This window comes from Meles meles, chromosome 18 (assembly GCF_922984935.1).
Source record: "Meles meles chromosome 18, mMelMel3.1 paternal haplotype, whole genome shotgun sequence".
NCBI lineage: Eukaryota > Metazoa > Chordata > Mammalia > Carnivora > Mustelidae > Meles > Meles meles.
The window spans coordinates 1,198,904-1,219,689 of NC_060083.1; the positions used below are offsets into that span (position 1 = coordinate 1,198,904).

At 56.3% G+C, this 20,786-nt stretch overlaps 1 protein-coding gene across 5 annotated transcripts in view; it reads left to right on the forward strand.

Annotated features, from left to right (window-relative positions):
* The window catches only part of EPN2 (epsin 2), an 80,100-nt gene that overhangs the window by 23,484 nt on the left and 35,830 nt on the right, over window positions 1-20,786 (forward strand). For 2 of the 5 annotated variants that reach the window (XM_045984650.1, XM_045984652.1), the window contains exons 2-3: window positions 12,075-12,839; window positions 14,599-14,763. In XM_045984650.1, the coding sequence (XP_045840606.1) occupies window positions 12,245-12,839; window positions 14,599-14,763 (760 nt within the window). In that variant the 5' untranslated portion in view covers window positions 12,075-12,244. Of the gene's footprint in view, window positions 1-1,193; window positions 1,271-12,074; window positions 12,840-14,598; window positions 14,764-20,786 lie in introns of all 5 variants that reach the window. The other 3 variants (XM_045984653.1, XM_045984654.1, XM_045984651.1) reach the window with 2 other exon arrangements.

The following is a 20,786-nucleotide window of genomic DNA, read 5'->3' on the forward strand; positions in this document are numbered from 1 at the left end:
AGGCTCCCTGCTGAGCAGAGACCCCGATGTGGGGCTCGATCCCAGGACCCTGAGATCATGACCTGAGCCGAAGGCAGAGGCTTTAACCCTCTGAGCCACCCAGGCGCCCCACGTTATTTGGTTTTATAGCATTTGTGGTAAAATGATTTAAAAAAAAAAAAATACCAGGGACTGAAGAACCCAGAACCTGAACTGTGTGCCCGGGGCAGAGGAAGTAGGGAGGGGAAGGATCCCCTCTGGGTGGGCATCGCGGTCATGCTCCAGGCCCTGAGGAGAATGTGCGGGTCACGGGCTCCTTTGGTTTGTGCCTCACATGTGGTTTGCACTTAATCTTTTATGTGCATCCAGTAGTTCATAATGAAAATCGAAGCAAACAAGAGGAACAGCAAGAAGACATTAGGGCTGGCTCATGCCTTTTCTGGGGCAGACTCTGACATTTGAGAGTTAGAAGGAACATTTCCTCCTAATATATCCAGTCAGTGTTGCAGAGTAAATAAAACACTGGGAATGTGTCCAGCAGAGGAGGAAGGAGGGAAATAATATTTTTATTTTGTACTAAAAAAGAAAGTTTACCTTTCAGCATTGCAACCCAGTCTTTTCTGAGTGGTATTTCAGAGAACGGCAGCAATTTCAAAGGAATAATGTAGATTTTTTAGGTTGTTCAAGTTGATGTGACTCATTTAGTAGGAAACGGGGTTACAGCCAAAGAGACATCATTTCGTAAGGATGTGAGTTCTAAAGAATACATTTTTTTTTTGGAAGATTTTATTTATTTGACAGAGATCACAAGTGGGCTGAGAGGCAGGCGGTGGAGGAGGGGGGGAGGCAGGCTCACCGCTGAGCAGAGAGCCCGATGAGGGGCTCGATCCCAGAACCCCTGGGATCATGACCTGAGCCGAAGGCAGAGGCTTTAACCCACTGAGCCATCCAGGCGCCCCAAGAATACATTTTAAAATTTGAATTCTATTTTATTTATTATTATTATTTTTTTTTTTTTTAAGTAGTCTCCATACCTAGTGTGGAGCCCAGCGGGGGGCTTGAACTCACAACCTCAAGATCAAGACCAGAGCTGAGTTCAAGAGTCAAACTCAACTGACTGAGCCACCCAAGCGCCCCTAAAGCACATTTTAAAAAATAGCTTTGGAGTTTCTGCGGTATTTCCTGACTGGTTTCATTGTATTGCTGCCCTACAGAACCGTACACCTTTCGAGGGGAAGCTTTCTTGGTTGGCCACGCTGGTAGGAGCCGCGAATGCCAGAGTCTGATCCAGGTGCGGCGCTAAACTGCTCTGGGCCCCGGTGTCTGCGTGTAGATGAGACCTGAGACCCTTCTAGCTCCAGCACCTTTGCCCCCGCTCACTTGGCCTGGTGAGCTGGCTGGGGGACAGGCTCTCTAGCTCAACGGTCACTTCTCCGCCGTCTTTGGCCTCTCTAACACGTGGGCAGGAGGCGCCTTCCTAGACTTGCAGGAAGTTGCAGGAAGCTGGACTTGCAGGAAGCTGCAAGTCTAGGAAGCCTTCCTCGACTTGCAGGACAGGTTCATCTCTGTCATGACTTTGGGCGCCGGAATGGCGTGAAGCCAGAAGGAATCCCAGTATGGGACCAGATGCCCGAGGCCTGGGGTCAAATCCTGGTCCTGACCCGTAGCTTGGTCCGGTTCCCGAGCCTCTCTGGGCCTCAGCTTCCCCGTCTGTAAAACGAGGGTGGTAAGAGTCGCTCCCGCTCCGACCGTTAGGAGGACTTCACGAGGTCACACGTCTGGTCTTGAACTTGCACCGCCGATGCTCAGGCCTCAGGTACTGGTTTGCCGGCTTCTCTTGAAGAGGTCTCTTCTCTTCTCCGTTGCTCTTCCAGCGGTATTCTGTGACAATCACTGGTCTCAAAGAATGAGACTGTCTGAGAGCTTTCTTGGGAATGCCAGCCGCAAAGGGGAAGAGCTGGAACGGAGACCGTGTCTAACAGGTGGTCTGTGTGCTCGGGAGGGAGGTGGTTGGGCACCTTCCCTCCCCAGTAGACCCCAGGCACCAGCACGCTTCTCACCGAGAGGCTTCTGCGGCCTTTCCGCTCCCGCTTGGGCTGTTCTCTGCGTTGTCCTCAGGGACAGGCCGAGGAACATCGCTACAGACGCTGTCCCCTCGGTGCTGCCGGGGACAGGAGGCAGGCATTCGGACACCGGTGGTTTGCCGGTGTCTGCCTGGGCAGCTGCTGGCTGCAGCCGACAGGTGTGGGCGCAGAGGCTAAGGAGAGCTCATCGGCCTGCCTCAGGTCTCCCCGCTGGAGAAGGAAGGGTGTCGGTGCATAGGGTCGGCATGAGAAGCCCCTGTGTTAGCCCTCGCGTGCTGGCCGGCCTTGCTTCTGCGCAGGCCGTCGGGAGTGGTCTCTGCTCTGCGGCTCTCGTGCGGCCCTGAAGGGTCCCGGCTGGGGCGACTGTCCGCTCTCCTGACGTGCGCACCCAGGAGGCTCCAGGCGGGGCAGTCCCTGCAATGAGCGGCTGTTTTGAACTCCCGTGATAGTGAGCAAAAAGGGGAACGGGTCGTTTTTCAGATTTCTTACTGGCTGCCCCTGGGGTTACCCGGTGCTCACTGTGTGCCAGGCTCGGAGGAGAGCGAGGGGAAGATTGGCAGGACCCTGCTCTCACAGAGGCTGGTGGGGCACGGGAGATAAGCAGGTGCACAAGCCAGAAAACGCCCAGTAGAGAGCGGGGCTCTGCTGAGAATCAAGGCTGGTGACAAAACAGGGCGACCGGTGGCCCAGGGCGGCGATGCGTGAAAGTGGGCTCTGGTGAGGAAGCCCGTCCCCTGACGGAGGTGGGAAGAATGCAGGCGGGCGGGGTGTGCGGTGGGCCGGCGGCCCAGGGATTTCTGTGAAGTGACGGAGCGGGCTGTCCCAGTAGGAGGAGGGGGACTGCAGAAGAGCCCGTGGCACACGGCGGCTGGGAAAGAGCCAACCTTCCAGTCTCGTCCTTCCCCACCTTAGCCCGGGCCCAAATTTAGGGTGAATTTGGCTTCTCGTTTTTTCTCTTTTGCTGAGGTGAGCCTGTCCTCTGGTCTCTGAGGCTCTGGCCTGACCGTCCCCGACCTCCCTGCTGCTTGGGGTGGGGCGTCGGGGGGCCCCGGGGCCAGCCTTGAGGGTCGCAGGCATCTGGTGTCTGTGGAGGTTACTCCCCCCGCTGTGCACCGAAATCTGCCTCGTTCCTTCCCAGCCGTGGTGAGGAGAGCCCCACACGGCCTGCCGGGACAGCCGCCAGTGGAAGGGCAGAGGTGAGCGAACCGGTCATTTTCCTCCTGGCTTTGCTTTTGCGCCGAAAAGGGTGGAAATACCTGTTCCCGTTCCCGCAAGGCTCCTCTTGGCAAGCTTGAGCTCCTTTTGAGAAGTGTTAGGTCACCGCCGTGCCTGAAACCAAGTCCGTGGGGTCCTGGCCGAGGGGACCCCTAGCTCACCCTTGCTTTGCCTCGGCGCCCTCTGGCTCCTCAGGAGATGGCGGCAGCCCAGCCATCACGCCGACCAGCCGGGGCTAAATTAAGCCCGAAATCATGGGAATTCGAAATTTTCCCATGCAGCTTCGCATTTTTTTTTTCAAACGTCTCAAGCTGGAGCCTTGCACGGCTCGAAGTGTGACCCATAGCTGGGCCTGCCCTGCGATGTGGCCGGGGCGCGGCTCGCTGTCCGAAGCCCCCGTTCTGCGGTCCCCAGTCCCTGGGCGGCATCGCTGTCTTATGCGTGGCTATTTCTAGTAGCAGAGTCGCAGCGTGTTAGAAATAGAGACTCTGCAGCCCAGGGGTCACATACAAGCTGCCTTCCTGGGAGAGGGAAGGGCTCTGAGGGCTGTGCTTCACACTTCCAAAGGCCCGGGAAGCCCTGCTGTTTGGCCCACCATTGAGCCCTCCATAGACCAAGAGAAACCTCGGCCAGAATTCTAGCCCCGCGGTCAGTGACCTATGGCTGGGGCTGGCCAGAAGCTTGGGCTCCCCGTGACACCATGGAGATGGCAGGGGATTGAGCCATTTGTCAGAAAGAGGGTCTGGGAAATTGAAGGCCTTAGGGAGAGCAGCTGGCCTGCCTCATCATTTTAGAAGCGAGGAGTCCAGTCACTGGCTTGCTTGGTGCCGCGGAGATCCCTGGTTTCCTGTCTCCTGATTCTGTGTGTCTCCAACACCACGTTGTTTGCTTTTTGGCATGAATTTTTAAGAACACTGTCCATGATTGGTCATTTGCAAAACGACTTTGAAGAATAGAAGGGAGGTAGGGAGCAATGAAGAATTTTCTTTTGGGGGCACCTGGGTGGCTCAGTCGTTGGGCGTCGCCTTCGGCTCAGGTCGTGATCCCGGCCCCACAGCTGCTCAGCGGGGAGCCTGCTTCTCCCTCGCCCACTCCCCCTGCTTACGTTCCCTCTCTCGCTCGTGCTCGCTGTCAAATAAATAAATAAAACATCTTAAAAATATTCCTTTCTTTTTTCCTTTATCGCATGTTTATGCAGCGCCTTGGTCCAGCTGTCAAGGTGTTTGATCCTTGACCCTGCAGGGGAGGCGCAGCTCGACACTCGTCCCTGACGAGTCCCTTACTCGTCCCTGAGTCAGGGAGTGAAACTGTGTCAGGCTGTGTCAGGTGCAGCGGGAACGGCCAGAACAGGCTCCTGACCCTGGTTCACGTGATACTTACGTATGTGTGTGTACATACACACTTCTTTATGAAACGATCTCATTTATTTGAGAGAGGGGACGTGCGTGTGTCTGTGTGTGCTCTAGAGCACAAGCCAGGTCAGGGAGCGAGAGGGACAAGCAGGCTGTGTGCTGAGCTTGGAGCCGGACACAGGGCTTGATCCCACGACCGGAGCAGACACCAAGAGCTGGACACCCATCCGACCGAGCCACCCAGGCGCCTTCCCCCTGCCCACTTCCACGTGATCTTGAAAAATGAGCGCATTTCAACACCTGTAATCTGTACCCACAGGCCGCTCTTCCCTGAGACCCCGCGCTCGGGGGCACGTTGGTAAAGAAAGATGAAATTCCTTGTGTGTGTTTTCAGTCCTTCTGCTTTTGGAAAAATTAAGAACATGGAGAGTCGCAGGAGGCTGTCTGACTTGTTCCAGTGACCGTCAGGCCCTGGCAAGAGGCTGCCCAGGAGGCCCGCCTGCCTGGTGGGCGGCCTGGCCCTGCCCAGCGTGGGGCCGGAGTCCTTCACGCACCTGGTGGCAGGTTAACAGACCCCCCCCTTGGGGCTTTCGTCCCCTAGAAGGGAGCGAGGAGGGGTGCAGGGGCAGTTTAAGGGGACCTGCTTTATCATCTGGAAGTCAAGTCTAACATGTTTGTTTTCCCCCTACCCTCTAAGTACATGAACGGAACAAGCCTTTTTTTTTTTTTTGAAATCCCCCTTTTTGGATGGTGACATAAAATCCATTTCTCCATTCAGTTAGTGAAGAGAACATTCTTTTTGGCCGAGTCTCACCATTTTTCTGGTGGATGTAAAGGGTTTTTTTGTTTTTATTTTTGTTTTTGTTTTGTTTTTTCCTTTTCATTCCCCTGCGTGAGCGATGGTTATTAGGCTCCAAGTCGCTGCGAGCTTTTGGCTGATGCAGGCGCATAATCGTCCTTTCTCTCCAGTCTGAAGTGATTACACTGTGGAGAAGAATGTGGTACTGTCCGTATTGTCCTAACTGGACCGTTGTCTTCTGGAAGGCGGCTCGGTTTGGTCATGTGAGCTGTGGTCTCAGCCACCCCTGACTGAGCCTCCTTGTCATGGTCGTGGTACCCTTTTCCCCAGTAGGAAGGTGGAGATGTTTCCTCACTCACGGATTGCACGCGGAGGACAGCGAAAGCCAACTAGGCTTGCACAGTGTTCCCGAACTTACTGTTTATGCGTGTCCTACGGTGACACCATGGCACTCGCTTCAGGGTATTCAGAGGTCCCCTCGGGCGCTTGGTCAGAGTGTCACATCCCCTCAGCACTGCCCACCGAGGTGCCGTGTGTGGGGAGCCAGGAGCTTCTGGTAGGTGGCCGACCGCGGGCCGCGACACTGTAGGCGAGGCGGCGGTACCCCCTCCCGCCACGCTCCCTGTCATCTGCAGTCACGGGAGGCCCCCAGGCACAGATAGTGTGGGCTGTCATCTGCGGGGACGGTTGTCTGACCAGGGCGCTCGGTGATACTTACTGGCCTTGCTCGGACTATCACCGTTGGATTGGTTGACCCGTGGCTGGTTCTGGGGAGTCCGGAGAGCTAATCGTTGCTGTTGCCTCAGGGCTGGTCCTGACCCCCGATGACGGTCCCCGATCCCTGAAAAGCCACTGCTGAAACCTCCTTAGGGATGTGGCAGGGACCTCAGCGGACAGGGTGAGAATCCGGCCTCGGCATCCCAGAAGCCGCGCGGGGGAGAGGCCCACCTGGGCTGGAGAGAGCCTCCTTCTGCCTGGATTGGGGAACTCGGGATTCCGAAGGAATCTCCCCACCCAGTTCCACAAACCCCTGGAGCACATTTCCGTGGAATTCTTCTTGCCTCCAGGGGCACCACTCTGGCCTTGGAAGTTTTTGTTTGTTTGTTTAGTTTCTTTGTCTTGGCTGTTTCATTCAGCCCCGTTTCCAGTTCTTCAGTGTCTTTTGAATTCTGGTTATGTTTTCAAACAGGCCAGAAGTTTTCTTCCCCAGCTTGCCCCTGCACGTCACGATGCCGCTCCTGCTTTATCCTTAGCCGCTCTGACAGAGGGTGATGGCCAGACCTTGGCGGGGGTGTCTGCCTTTTGAGGAGTGACGCGCCTCCGTGGGAAGGACGCAGCTCCTGGGTCAGCCTGAGGTGACACAGGTCAGGTGTGACCGAGGAGCGGCTGGTTGGTTCCCGGCGCTGCTACCTGAGGCCCGTTTGGAGGCTCGGGGGAGCCCTTCACCATATATCTGGTGTTTGGCGGTGCTCAGGTCCCTCGTTCAGCACACGTTGCTGCAGGTCACAGCTGACCACGTTGGCTACTGCTGCAGAGACGTGCAGAAATGGCTTCTGGCGCAGGTGAACCCAGCGGTTCCAGCCGTGTTCTGTCTCGCTCCTGCTCCTTCCCTTTGCTCTTTGCTTGCTTCGGCGTCCCCTTTCGACTCAGGGAAACCCTGGGCCGCTGGTGGCTTCTGGCAGCTCGGGCAGCTGAGGCTGGACCATGCACCGACCCTGATCTAGCTCCCTGCGGGGGCTGTCATACTCCGATTGGGGCTGCACCTGCCCACCTCCCCATGGAGGACCAAGGATCTTTCTGAGACGAGGGGATATGGATGTTGCACAGGCAGAGGCGGCAGCTTCCACCTCTAGGACAGAAATGAAATGTGCTTCTTCGGCTTAAAGAGCCTTTTCTAGTACTGGGCCTGACTGTACAAAATGAGTGTTTTCTTCTGTACTGAAGTGACTGTGGCTTTTGACCCAGAGCTCCCAAGGCTCTTTTGGAAGGCCTCGCAGAACCGTGCGTTGCCCGTGGCGGGACTTGCCCCGGCTGAAGCGGCCAGTGTTGTTGCCCGGTTTTGAATTTTATCGATTCCGCAAGGTTACAGGGTCATCCGGGCATCAGAAGCCTTGGTTCTTAATACAGTGAATGGTTAATACAGCATTGGAACATCTCTTCAGGACTGGGGCTGGAGTGAAGGGGGTTATGGGGGGCCCTGGTCATACCATCCAGGGAACTAAACGGACGTCCTCCGGCCCCTGTGCAGAAGAATGTGTTGCTTTGAATAGAAATTCTAACTTGTCTCCATTCAGAAAATATTTAAAGTTGTCACAGAATTGTACAAACTTTATCACTTACAACGAAACAGTTCTATATAACTCCTGATGATAGAACTCAATTTCTTTTAATTTTTGAAATTCCTTACTAGAGCGAGCACAGGTAGGCGGGGGGAGGGAGATGCGGAGAGAATTGTAAGCAGGCTGCACGCCCAGTGCAGAGCCCGGCGTGGGGCGTGATCTCATGACTCTGAAATCCGGACCTGAGCCGAAATCAGGAGTCGGATGCTGAACCGACTGAGCCACCCCAGTCCCCGCTAGAACTTCCATTTCTTAAGGCGTTTCTGGTTCTGATGGCATTTGTCCCAAGTTGCTGGTATGTAATTTATGGAAATGAGCCCCCCTTCTTTTTTTCTATCTTGGTCTTAAACTTTTTGTTTGTTTATTTGTTCATTTGAAAATGTTCTTTTAAAGAGGGAACCCAGGGGCGCCTGGGTGGCCCAGTGGGTTAAAGCCTCTGCCTTCGGCTCAGGTCATGATCCCAGGGTCCTGCGATCGAGCCCCACATCGGGCTCTCTGCTCAGCAGGGAGCCTGCTTCCCCCTCTCTCTGCCTCTCTGCCTACTTGTGATCTCTCTCTCTGTCAAATAAATAAATAAAAAATCTTAAAAAAAAAATAAAAAAAAAAAGAGGGAACCCAAGCAGGGGCAGTAGGAGAGGGAGAAGCAGGCTTCCTGAGGAGCAGGGAGCCCAGTGCGGGGCTTGATCCCAGGATGCTGGGATCATGACCTGAGAAGGCGGCAGACGCTTAACCTACTAAACCATCCAGGTACCCCTTGGTCTTAAACCTTTAACGAAGTTTATTTTTCCCGTGATTTGGCAGCCCCCTCCGCCTTCCCCATATCTGAACGGAAACTCCTTGTGCATGATTGGGTGTTTGGGAGCCGACCGCAGCTTCCCCGGCTGGAGTCAGGGGCCCAGGAGGTAACACATGGTCCTGTTCTGGTTCCTTCAGGCTCAGCTGGAAAGGGAAGAAAACTGGCAGGTTGAAAGGGAAAGTTCAGAAGGCAGAGCACACACACCGTTCACAAAAGCAAAAACAAAGCGAAACTTAGGTTCTGGAAATAGCGCAGGGTGGACGCTTGAGGGTGGAGTGGTTCAGGCCTGGCTTTTGGAGGACGTGCCTGACAGATGTTTGCTGGGAGAGGAGATGTTTCGCTGTTGACAGCCCGGTCCTGAGGCTGGGACGGGGGAGAAGTTTTAAAATGGGAAGAGCAAGGTCTGAGGCCCACACGGACAAGTGCGACGGAGCCACCCACATCCCTGTCTTCAGTGGAGCCGCCTGGCAGAGCCCGGAGTGCGTGCAGCCGGGGCCGTGTCCTGCCGCCCGCTCCCGTGTCGCCAGCTTCTCTCGCTGCCGGAATTGGCGGTGTCCGTCTCCAGGGTCTCCCGGTGAGGAGCATCAGCTTGAAAATGGTTTCGTGGAGGTACCTTTGGTGTCCTTTCCCCTGCCGGGAGTTTCTTCCCCCCGCACCTCCCCATTCTCACCGGGTGTGCATTCTGAAAGCCGCTCTGGTCTATGATAGCTTTCAGAAAGTGGCAGGCAGCCGTTCCAATGATGTGGGCTTTATATATTTTTCCGACTGTAAGAAATGTTTTATTACCTTTTTCCTTCTTCTTAAGGCCTAAACATTTCAAAGAGAGTGCTAACAGATGTCTTTGCAAGTTGAGCCCATTAGAGAAAACCCCCGCCTAGGTCCGCAGCTCTGGGTTCTCGGTTGTTTGGAATTCCTTTGCCAGCCTGTGTCTGGCAGGGCAGAGGGCACTCCGGCCCTTGATCAGAGAAATTGGTGCCTTTCTTTGCCACCAGAGGCCCAGGAGGCTTGGTGGATGCCCTGGCTGGGCCTCATGGCCTCCCCCCGACTTCTCCCGAGGAGGACACTGGGCCCAAGGTGGCTGGACTAGAAGGGCAGCAGAGCCTGGGGCCTTGTTTCTCCCTCGGGAGATTGGTTTTTTGTTTTTTCCTCATTATAGTTCTAACCATTTGAGGCCCTTTAACCAGGAGGACCCTGTGCTGTCGTGCTTAGAGCTGCTTCCTGACCTGGAGGAGGGTGGCGGAGGACCTCCAGCGGCGGATCCCAGATCCTGCTGCGTCTCGGAGGGTGGGACGGCCGCACCTGCTGCGCAGCAGGTGGAGGGACAAATGGAACTGCCTGGTGGCCCCGGGCATTAAGCACACCTGAATGTGACTCCTGATTCTGATGAGTATTTGTGCCGTGAGTTGGCCAATGCTCATTAAAAATCAAAGGGTTCTTTTTGCTTTCGGGGGCCCATCCCATCTCTGCCAGCGGCGAATGTTGCTGTGAATGAAAAACCGAACTGAAACAAATGTGCAGGTCACCGTGAAAATCTTTATCCCTGTCCTTTGGCATGCTTTAGAGGGTTTATGAGAGCAGGCAGGATCCGTGGCGAGATGGAATACGGCCACCTTCTGCCAAAGCCCCATCCTGCGGCTTCGGATGGAGACAGAATCCTTGGCTTAGTTGAGGTTGGAGTGGAGGCCGTGTCCGCCATAGCAGATGTATGGATTGTCACCAGGACGAAATTGTATGAGCTGTCTTGTGTTCGTATGGTCATACGTGATGAGGGATCATTGCGTCCCCCCCACCCGCCCCAACAACTCACTTATTTTTTCGATGTTCCTGTTGCCTGTCTGAGGCTTTAGATGAGGAAGGAGGGGCCGTTGGCTGTTTCCCTGGCAGAAGAGCACAGCAGCTCGGTGTGGGGAGCGAGGACCGCGGCGGGGGGAGGGAGCAGGCACTATCCCCCGCCCCCCCACACCCCTCAGAGAGCTGCTTTGGAGGAGGAGACCTTGGTCAGCTTGACCTCGTGGCTTGAGGTCCTCCTGCTCCTCATCTCTACCTTACTGGAGGGTTTTCATGAGCATGAAGTGACGTAGAGTCTGGCCCAAGGCTGCTTTGGCTGCTCCACAGCCAGAAGAGCCCAGAATGCGTCCAGCAGGTGGGAGTGGGGGATGGGCAAGGGGCGGGCACTTGCTTTGTGTCCAGACTCCGGCTGAGCTGCTCTGTCTAGGGCAATCCCTGAGTCTTCTGGACCCCAGTTTCCTCATTTTATAGATGAGGGATAATCTGCAGGATCCCCACCCCACCGCCTCCCCCGCCAAGCCCTCCTCAGCTTTGAAGACATAACTGCGAGAGTTATTTCTGGCAGAAACTCCTTCCCGTGCCTGCCTTCACAGCCTCCAGCCGCCGGTGGAGTTGGTGGTTCAAGCTTTGCACCCTCAGATCCCCTGTGCTCACCTCTCTCCCCTGCCAGACTGTGGCCTTCCTGAGGACAGGGACACCGTTTTCAGTCTGTTCCGTAAATTTATTCAGCACCATTTCTGTCCACGTCAGTCACAGTGCTGGGTGCTGGGTAGTCCCTGGTGAGCAGGACAGCGCTTGTGGACCAAAGGTGGTTGTCAGAGATGTGGACCTAGCTCTGCCCCAGTAAATGTTTCTTCTCTGGAGAGAGGGGATTTGCGTTCGTTGGGGAGGGCTGGGTGGACCCGTTACTGGGTAACCCAGGGCCTCAGTTTTTCCCTTCTGAGATGAGAGTGGGCTAGAGCCAGATTTTTTTCTGGGGTCGTATGAGCTCAGGCCGGGTGCTGGAGACTTCAAAAGCCCAGCAGAGGGCTGTGCTCTGCCAGAGCGGTTGGAAAGCTTCATAAAAGTCAGGAGAAAAGTGCTCACAGAAAACGTCCCGGGCAGGTAAAGCAAAACCAGATGCTGAACAATTTCAAAGGCATAGTTAGGCATTTTGGGGGCACCTGGCTGGCTCAGTCAGAAGAGTATGTGACTCGATCTCAGGGCCACGAGTTCGAGCCCCATGTTGGCGTAGAGATTACTTAAAAAGGGAGAGAGGCAATGATGGGCATTTTTTGGGTAAGATACATCTGAAATGAGAAGCTTTCTTGCTCCCACAGATAATTTAAAATTCGTAAGGACCGACTGCCCCCAGTGTTAGGATTCCTTGTTGCTGGCTTTTGCCACGCGTGAAAATACAACCCAGAGCGGAGCCGTGCCAGTGGAGGTGTTTTGGAAATCAGAAGGATGGTTAACGTGTCTACTTCTTGTCTGCCAGAGGCTTGACCTCGAGTTTAGATTTAATTCACTGTTAACTTATAATATTGATTTTGTCGTAATTTTGGAAAAGGTGGATCTCTTTCCTCCTCTGGAGGCTGGGGCATGTTCACTCATCCCCAAGCCCCTGATTGTGCCAGGCCTCTCTCTGTACCTGCCTTTTACAGAAAGGGCTGAGCAGGCCTCCTGCTGTCCCCGAGGAGCTCGTGCTACAGGGAGCGTTTCTTTCTTTCTCTCTTTCTCTAGGTCATGGCTTCTGGCTTCTTGGACCTGAGACTCCAGTGGAGGAAATGACTGCCCAGGCTCGTGTTCCACGCCCGCCTTGGAGACCGAACCTTCTCAGGCCACGAACTTGCCCAGCACAGGAGCGTCTCTCTCTCTGAAGGGCTTGCCACTTGTCACAAAGAAACGTGAAAATGGCGACTTCCTCTATCAGGAGGCAGATGAAAAACATTGTGAACAATTACTCGGAAGCTGAAATCAAAGTGCGGGAAGCCACCTCCAACGACCCGTGGGGCCCGTCCAGCTCCCTGATGACCGAGATCGCCGACCTGACCTACAATGTGGCGGCCTTCTCGGAGATCATGAGCATGGTTTGGCGGCGCCTCAACGACAGCGGCAAGAACTGGCGGCACGTGTACAAGGCGCTGACGCTGCTGGACTACCTCATCAAGACGGGCTCCGAGCGGGTGGCCCAGCAGTGCCGCGAGAACCTCTTCGCCGTCCAGACCCTGAGGGACTTCCAGTACATCGACCGCGACGGCAAGGACCAGGGCATCAACGTGCGCGAGAAGTCCAAGCAGCTGGTGGGCCTCCTCAAGGACGAGGAGCGCCTGAAGGCCGAGAGGGCCCAGGCTCTCAAAACCAAAGAGCGCATGGCCCAGGTCGCCACGGGCATGGGCAGCAACCAGATCACCTTCGGCCGCGGCTCCAGCCAGCCCAACCTGTCCACCAGCTACTCGGAGCAGGAGTACGGCAAGGCCGGGGGGTCTCCGGCCTCCTACCACGGCTGTGAGTAATGGAAACGCTCCCCACCCTTGCCAGAGGGGGCCGGGCACAGACGCGGCAGTGCTGGGCCGTGGGCAGGGTGGGTGCCCCTGGGCTAAGCCAGAGCTCGCATCTGTCCTCCGTTCTCCGCTTTGGGCCGCCTGGACGACAGTGTCGGTGGTCTGCACCCATTTATGGTTGCAGGAGGGGGTTGGGTCCCTCAGCTGCTCTGGCTCAGGAGTCTCAAGACCTTCTGCTGCCCTGTGGTCGATTCAGGACCCCTGGGCAGGGCTGGAGCCCGGTGATTGGTAGGTAGGGGGAAATGGATGCTCCTTCTTGATAACCTTGTTTCTTTATTAAATGTTGTTCTGATGCCTGGGCTGCGGGTCTCCCGGCGGGCCCGGGGCAGCACGCTCCTTCAGCATCCCAGGGGAGGGAGACAGGAGGTCTCTGTCTCAGTAAAAGACGGAGAAGGCAGAAAGCTCCACAGGGGTCTGTGTGAGCAAGGCCTCCCCCTCCGACACGGGGACGGGCGTTCTTGGTGATTTGCTCGCATGGCTGGGCTGCTCTGGGTGGGGCCGCTCTGTTCGCTCATTTGTGCATGTGGGAATCGGAGGGGTCCTTACCCCACATTCGGACGAGATTTCGGGGAAGAGAAGTGGAGTTCAGGGCCTGACGGAAGCTGGTCTCTGTGAGCCGTGTGGGCGTCCTGGGCATTCACGAAAAGTGGTCCTGGGAATGGGCGCCCCTCTGCTGTCCCAGGGCAGGGGGCCCGTGCGGGGGTGGCGCACACACCGTGTCTTCTGGCTGAAACAACAGAGGCGCCCACACCACATTTCTTTCTGGAATCAGTAACACCGTGTCGGCATAACAGCACATTTTTTTCTCATTTTAAGGAAGTTGTTTGTCGCCTGACAGACTCCCCTTGGCCCTTGTTTAGTTGGTGGCTCTGTGACCAGGCCACCTACCAGCATTTCCTGCTTGCGGGCTTCCGTGTGATACCCTCCTGCCGCCAGCAGCATTTTGAGAAATGTGGCGGCTGGGAGATTTGCATCCCCAAGGCAGACTTCCTGCCTCTAGGAATTCCAATTCTTACCAAAGCCTCGGAGAGGTTAGCATTTTTCTTGTCCCGTTTCTAGTTACTGTTGTCTCCCTCTTAGTTTGAACTGCTCTGTTGAGCAAAGGTTGTGACCTTCAGGAGACTGCCCGCTATGAACTGTGACCTGCCTCTCCTCCAGGACCAGTTGGCCCCCCAAAATGAAGATTGCCCTGGAAGGAGGGAAGTTGTTTCTCTCACGTAGCCTCTCCGTCCTCCAGAAAGGCCCACTGTGGGTTGAGTCGGTCTCAAGCTGCCTCTTTGGGAAGTGGCTGTGTCTGCTGTCCCACCGTGGGCAGCTGCTCTGCTCTCCACATTGTTTTTGCGGTCACTTTTGTCGAGAAGCCAGAGGATACAAAGCAGGAGCTGAGACAGCATCCCATTCACTGATAGCTTGTGGGATGGTCCAGGTGCAGGAGCCTGGGGGTCCGGCTCGGGCTCCAGTCACAGGTCCTATTGCCCTTCCAAGGGGCTGACGGCTACTGCCACGGTCCCAGCTCTCACAGTTTCCGGTTCCCTCAGACCTTGAGCTTGAGCTGCATGTTCAGGGTCAGAATGTGGTCAGCAGGCTGTTGGCCACCCCTGAGCGCATGGGGCTTCGGCCCCAGCCCACACTCTGCCGCTCCCACTCCCTCTAATGGCGTGTCTCTCTCTGTGTGTATGTGTGTGTGTGTCCCTGCCCGACAGCGCCCGAGGCCTCGCTGTGTCCCCAGCACCGTGCAGGGGCCCCGCTGGGTCAGAGCGAGGAGCTGCAGCCGCTGAGCCACCCCTTCCTGCCGCGCCTGGGGCTGGCCGCCCGCCCCAATGGCGACTGGTCCCAGCCCTGCCTCACTTGTGACCGCGCAGCCCGAGGTGGGACGGCGGTTTGCTTTTCTCCTTCCTGGAAATGCTGGGCAGCTTGCTGGGGATGTGCTTGTTGGGTCCAGTACAGCCAACTCTCTCCCTGTCTCCTCCTCGGCCTCTCGGTCCAGCCTCCCGCGGACCCAGGGCCCCGTCTTCCTTTCTCCCTAGGCGCTCCCCTCTGACCATCTTTATCACTTGCTATAACTTCTGCTATCATTTGGCTCAGACATGGGGTGATTGCCCTTGCTTTTCCCTGTGTCCCCACGCCCAGAAAAATTGGAGGGGCCTGTGCTGTGGGCCAGGCCCTGGTGTGGTGGGGGCCAGACACTACTTGGCTTGTTGAGCCAGAAAAGCGCGGTTGAAATCTCACAATGCCGGACAAAGCCGAGGGCTTCGGTGGACAGTGGCTGGAAGCCGTCGTCCTTGATGCAGTGATAACGTGCCTTGATGAGGACAAAATGGGATTGTTCTCGCTTCTCCATTAGCTGCCATCCTCCCAGAAATCCCCATTGCCGTGGTCAACAGAGAGTTAGCTGTACTGTTAATTCTAGGTCCCAGTGAAGATAACCTGATTCAATGGGTGACTGAAAGTGGCCTTCTCTTTTCACTAAGTAATCAGGTATGGTGGTCAGAGACCACAGCTGTTGCAGGTTAAACTGAAAACAGATTTTTTTTCCTGTTGCCTACGAGAAAATGTTCCCTGTCCACTCCAGCCCCCAAGTGGGGCCCGGCTGTAGAGAAGAAACCTGTCTGTCCTTTTCTGCTCCTACAAGAAGGGGCACGGACGAGGAGCCTTTGTGTGCTTTCCCCGATAAGGTGGCTAGCCTTCATTCAGCCCTGGAGACAGTTACAGTTCATTCATGCCTCATTAATATTACAGCTCGTTTGACTTGGATATGCGGGTGGTCACTGGGTTTAGCTCTGGGGTAGTTTCCTTTGTGCTCCTGTCTTCCCCTCACCGTTTTATGCGTGATTTTGTGCGGAGGACCAGCCTTGCCCCGCAGAGAGTGCAGATGGTCACAAGTAAGTCTGAAGGCTCACGCAGAGGCCTTTGAGGTACACACCGTTTCTTCCCCCGGGTCTCTGGGGGCTGTTTTGGGCAGGCTGCAGGGTTCCCCAGGACTCCGGGGTCCAGCCAGTAACTGGGAAGGTCTGTTTTGAGTCTTGGGTTCACTGGCGGCAGGTTGGCTTTCCTGGGACGTTTGCGTATTCAGCTCAGGCCGACCTGCCTCAGCCTCTGCGCGGTCCCTGTCCTTCCCGCTGTGGCTGGGAAGGACTGCACCCGGTGTCACCAGGCGGGCCTCGGTCCCGTCTGCACCTCTTCCACCGGGTGCCTCTCCTGCACTCTCCTGCACACGCACGACGGGCAGGTGGCTCCAGGTACACAGCTCTTCCGCATTTCTCTCCTCCTTTGGTTCTGGCAGAAATGAAGGATCAAAACAAGTAGGTCTTGTTTGACAGTTTCTCACGTCTCAGAAGAGTTTCGGGCGGCGTGTTACACGGTGGCACCGTTTCATCCTTCACCTGGTTAACACGTGGGTCCCTCCCCATATCTCACACGCTGCCAGTCCCTGAGGCTGTTGCGGGGGGCAGGACCCTGGCCAGGGACGGCTTTCTGTCGCCCTAACCAGGCATTCAGTGGAAGGTAAGTGCCGATTGTACGCACAGCGGCCATTTCCTTTGGCCATCCCGGCTCAGCAGGCAGCAGCGGGGGAGTCAGGTGGACGCTGGCCGTTCGGGAGATGGTCTCCTGAAATGCAGGCCGCAATGTAGGGGAGACGAATTGGGGGGCACCCTTGGGACCCCAGACCCTGCAGGGGAGGCCTGGTGGGTACTGGTGCAGACTCCAGCGTGAGGGAGAGGGCAGATTGCTGAGATAGGCCCTTCGTGGGCCCCACAGCGCCTCCTCACGCCTTGGCTGCCGCTCTAACCCACAGAAATCATAATGCTGTTTGAGGGGACCTTCCTTTCATGTATCCTATCCATCTGATCTCCCCGTGCCTCCTCCCTCCCACTTACCTCCCACAGACATCTGCAGATCTGACCTTGGAAACCTCTCGATTCTGTGTCTTCATCTGTAGTCCCATGACCTCAATTCAGTGTCCGCTTTCCTTGATTGGTTTCTTTGCTGTTAGCCTCCCCCACCCGTGTCCACCTGGAGAGCTCCTCCAGATTCCAGGCTCTCCCAGGGTCCAGTGCAGTCTTTGACATGGCAGACAACGCCCCTCATGGTCCTTGGCTGGCCTCGGAGGGCTTAGATGTGCTGAGGTCTGCCGGTCTGCCCGGAGGGCCGCTCCCAGGCTCGCTGTCTCTGCGGCCCGCCCTGGCTGCGCTCTGGCTCCCAAGTTCCCGCGTTCACTCAACAAGTGTGTATTGAGTTCCTATTGTGTGCCTAAGCACAAAGCACAGAGCCGTCTGCCCCTGCTCATGGGAAGAGACACAATAAACCTAAGACGTGATCCAGCACGTTCTAGGACGAGTGCTCTGGGAAGCAGCCCGCAAAAACCAAACGACCCAGTCGAGCCTGGGGAGGAGGGAGGGTGGTCTGTAGTGTATGATGGTGTCAGAATAAGCCTCGTTGAGAAAGCGATGTTGGAGCAAAGGCTGAAGGGGGATGAGAAGTGTGTTGTGTGAAGGTTTGGAAGAGCATTCTAGGCAGTGCAAAGGGCCTGGGGTGCGGTGTGTTCAGGGGTGTTTGCAGACCGGGAAGGTGGCCCCAGGTGCTGGGAGCTGAGTGAGGCAGAGTGGCCGGTGAGGTCAGGGCAGGGGTATGACGGAAGGTGGAGGGCAGCTTCTCAAACTGCCTCTGGTAGGGAGCAGCTCTTCCGATTCCGGATGGGCTCAGCCGGATACTTTGTATCCGTGATTGGATGTTGTAGCAATGTCAGATTGCTCTAAAGCTTTCTGACGACTTTCTCTCACTGCGTTTTCTCCTCTGGCTGTGTGTTGGGTGGGGAAACCACCCCCTTGATCCAGGTGGGTGATGGCGGGGCTGTGGGCCTCTTGAAGAGAAGCCGACAGGCTTGCTGGAGGATGGGATAGGGGAGGGAGCAATAGAGGACTGCTAGCTGAGCCAGTGGGAGACGGTGGCTGTGAGTGGAGCAGGTTGAATGGCGTGGGGGTGACGTTCTGGACATGTCAGAGTCCCACTGCACGTGGAGGTGTGGAGAAGGTCTGAGAAGTCTCGGGCCTGCGGGAGAATTTGGGGCTGGAGAGGCCTTCAGCTCTTTGGCCTCATCTGGCGTTCATGATTCCTTCCTGTTCTTGTATCCCGGGAGCCCCAGCTGCCCTCCCCACCCAGGGCTGGGTTTGGGGCTTGCCTGTGATGGCCGCCTGTGTGATTTTTTTTTTTACGATTTATTTATTTATTTATTTGACACAGAGAGAGAGAGATAACAAGTAGGCAGAGAGGCAGGCGGGGGCGGGGGGGGGTGGAAGCAGTCTCCCCACCGAGCAGAGAGCCCGATGCGGGGCTCCAAGACCCAGAGACCACGACCTGAGCCGCAGGCAGAGGCTTAATCCACTGAGCCACCCGGGCACCCGCCTATGTGATCTTGATAGGTAGTTGATGCTCAGGACTGCTGTGTGTAGGGGAGGCTGTGGGGCCCAGGGGGAAGGCCTTTCGGGCTGAGAGTTCAGGGTTTGCCAGAGACCACACAGACAGGGCAGCTGGCTTGGGTCGAGCAGGCTGGGAGACACCTGCCTGTAACCACCCCCCCTCCACGGCCCACTCTGGCTCTGTCCCCCATCCTGTGTTCTGCGGAGCTGGTTATGATGTTCGGCAGACTGGGGAGAAATTGCAGAAGTTCTTGGGACGGTGGCCTGGGGAGAGGGAGAGTGGTCAGGAGAATGATCCCTGAGTCCAGGTGGAGACTTGAATATAGGATTGCCGCTGTCCTCTGATGCGCACAGTCCAGTCAGGGCAGGCCTCCTGCTGGCCTGCTCTCTCTCCTGGGTCGGCCTCTGCGGATGGAGGCTGGCCCGGGAAGGGAGGAGTGCCCGGCCCGGCAGCCCCCAGAGCCTGAGCCACACTTGCCTTGTTGCAGCAGGAGCGTGTCCTGCGGTGCTGGGCACTGTGGATTCCTGGGTGGGAAGCCAGCTGCCAGCGTTCCTGTTCTTAGAGAAAGGAGAAAGCAACAAGGAAGACATAGAATAGAAATGCTCATTGGCCTCTGATTTCCTACATGAATTGGAACGCACCCAAGAACCCAGAGCCAGAGTGGGCGGTCATGTGCTTTGTCCCAGGTCCCCGATACCACCTGCGTCTAGGTCTCAGGCTGTCCTGATGTGTCCGCTGTCTGGGTGACGCCTTCGGCTGATGCAGCAGCTTCCTGTGGGGTGTCTCAGCCCTGCTCCCGGGAGTGTGTCTGTGCCTCCTTCAGGTCCGGCTGTCTTTCGGACTGGGCGCCCCTCACATGCCGTGGATGGTGACTCCCCGAGTGATTACTAGAGATGATGAGCCTTTCGTGTATTTGTCCTGCTTCTCTCTAGAAAGGGTTGGAGTTGCCCTCCAAAATGCACACAGTGCCAGAGGATTAAATAGATCCAAGGAACTGGGCCGAAAGGAAAGGTGAGAAAGTAAGAGAAGGCCAGAGTCACGTAGAAGGGCCGGAGAGGGATCCAAATCTGAGGGATCCATATCTCAGCCAGCAGCTCGGAAGGGGGAGAGCGGGGCTGAGAGCAGCCTGCGCGGGCCCTGTTGGGGAGCCCTTTGTCCGGACTGTGTCCCCACAACGGGGCCGCCACTCCGGGCCTGAGCCCCACTCTGACAGCCTAGCCTGAGTCCAGAGGAGTTCCTGGTCTCTCGGAGTGGGGGGACGGCACAGCTTTCTCCCTCCCTCCACACGCTCAGCCATTCGTAAGCCCATTAGGGAGAGTCTGAAAGCGGCCGTGTGCACCAGTTCACATGTGTGTGGGAAGAGCCCAGAGGCTTCAGGCCTCTGGAACTCTCCAGGAAGCCGGTTCTCCACAGCAGGGCACCTCTGGGGAAAACCAGAGTCACTGCGGCCCCAGCCCTGGCCCCAGTCAGACTTTTGCGTCGGCAGCTGGAGCGGGTAAATACCTGTCCACGCATTTTAATACAGACTTTTACATTTTAATTATACTACATTTAATTTTATTACGTTTAATACATTTTAATTTAAATACAATTTAACTTAATACATTTTAAGGCATTTTAGTACAGATTAGGCAGCTGAGAAAGGGAGGCCTCCGTAGGTCTGTTTTTGAAAACTTGAGGATGTGGGACTATATAGTAACAATATGTTATTGTTAAAAAAAAAAATCAAACCCAGCCAGCCTGTCCCTCCAGGGACACACACCCTCCAGGGACACACACCCTCCAGGGGTGTGGACTTGGAAGGGGCCTGGGTCAGCTGAGGCCTCCTGAGAGTGTAGGAGGGGAGGGGAGCGAAGCTTCCAGGTGCGGGGCTGCGTGACAGAGCTCAGGAACCGGGTGGGGACACGCCCAGGGCTGAGAGGTGGTTCCTGGCTGATAGCCAGGTAATCGCCCAGTAGTTTCGGGGAAAGGCCGGAGACAGCCACCGGGAGGAGAATGTTCCCAGCCCTCAGCGCCTTTCACCTGGTGGCAGATAGTTCTTCAGGTGGGATGGACTAGGAATCTGACGGGAGATGGGATCCGGTTGACTTCTCTTTTGCTGGGGTAAACGTGTTCTGTAATTCGGGGACCCCCGCGTCTTAGGCAGGCAGCCCGCCCCAGGGCAGAGGCGGGTGCCAGGCTAGCAACACTAAGCTTACTCAGGAGCTAATCTCTTCAAGTGCAGCTAGAATCACACGGGAAGCCGCCAAGTAATGCCGGTAGTCCCACCAGAGTGGCGGCCGTGTCACTGACACCCTGTCTGAGGGTCGACACCAGCAATGCTTATTCTTGCCACGAGGGCTGGGTCCTTCCTGGGGTCTGAGTGTGCGCCGTGAGGCTGCCACTCAAGTCAGCAGCTGCTGGAGACAGTCGGGAGGCTGAGCCATCAACCCTCCTCTGCCTTCCCCCGTGACTGGTCCTTCTGCCGCTGCAC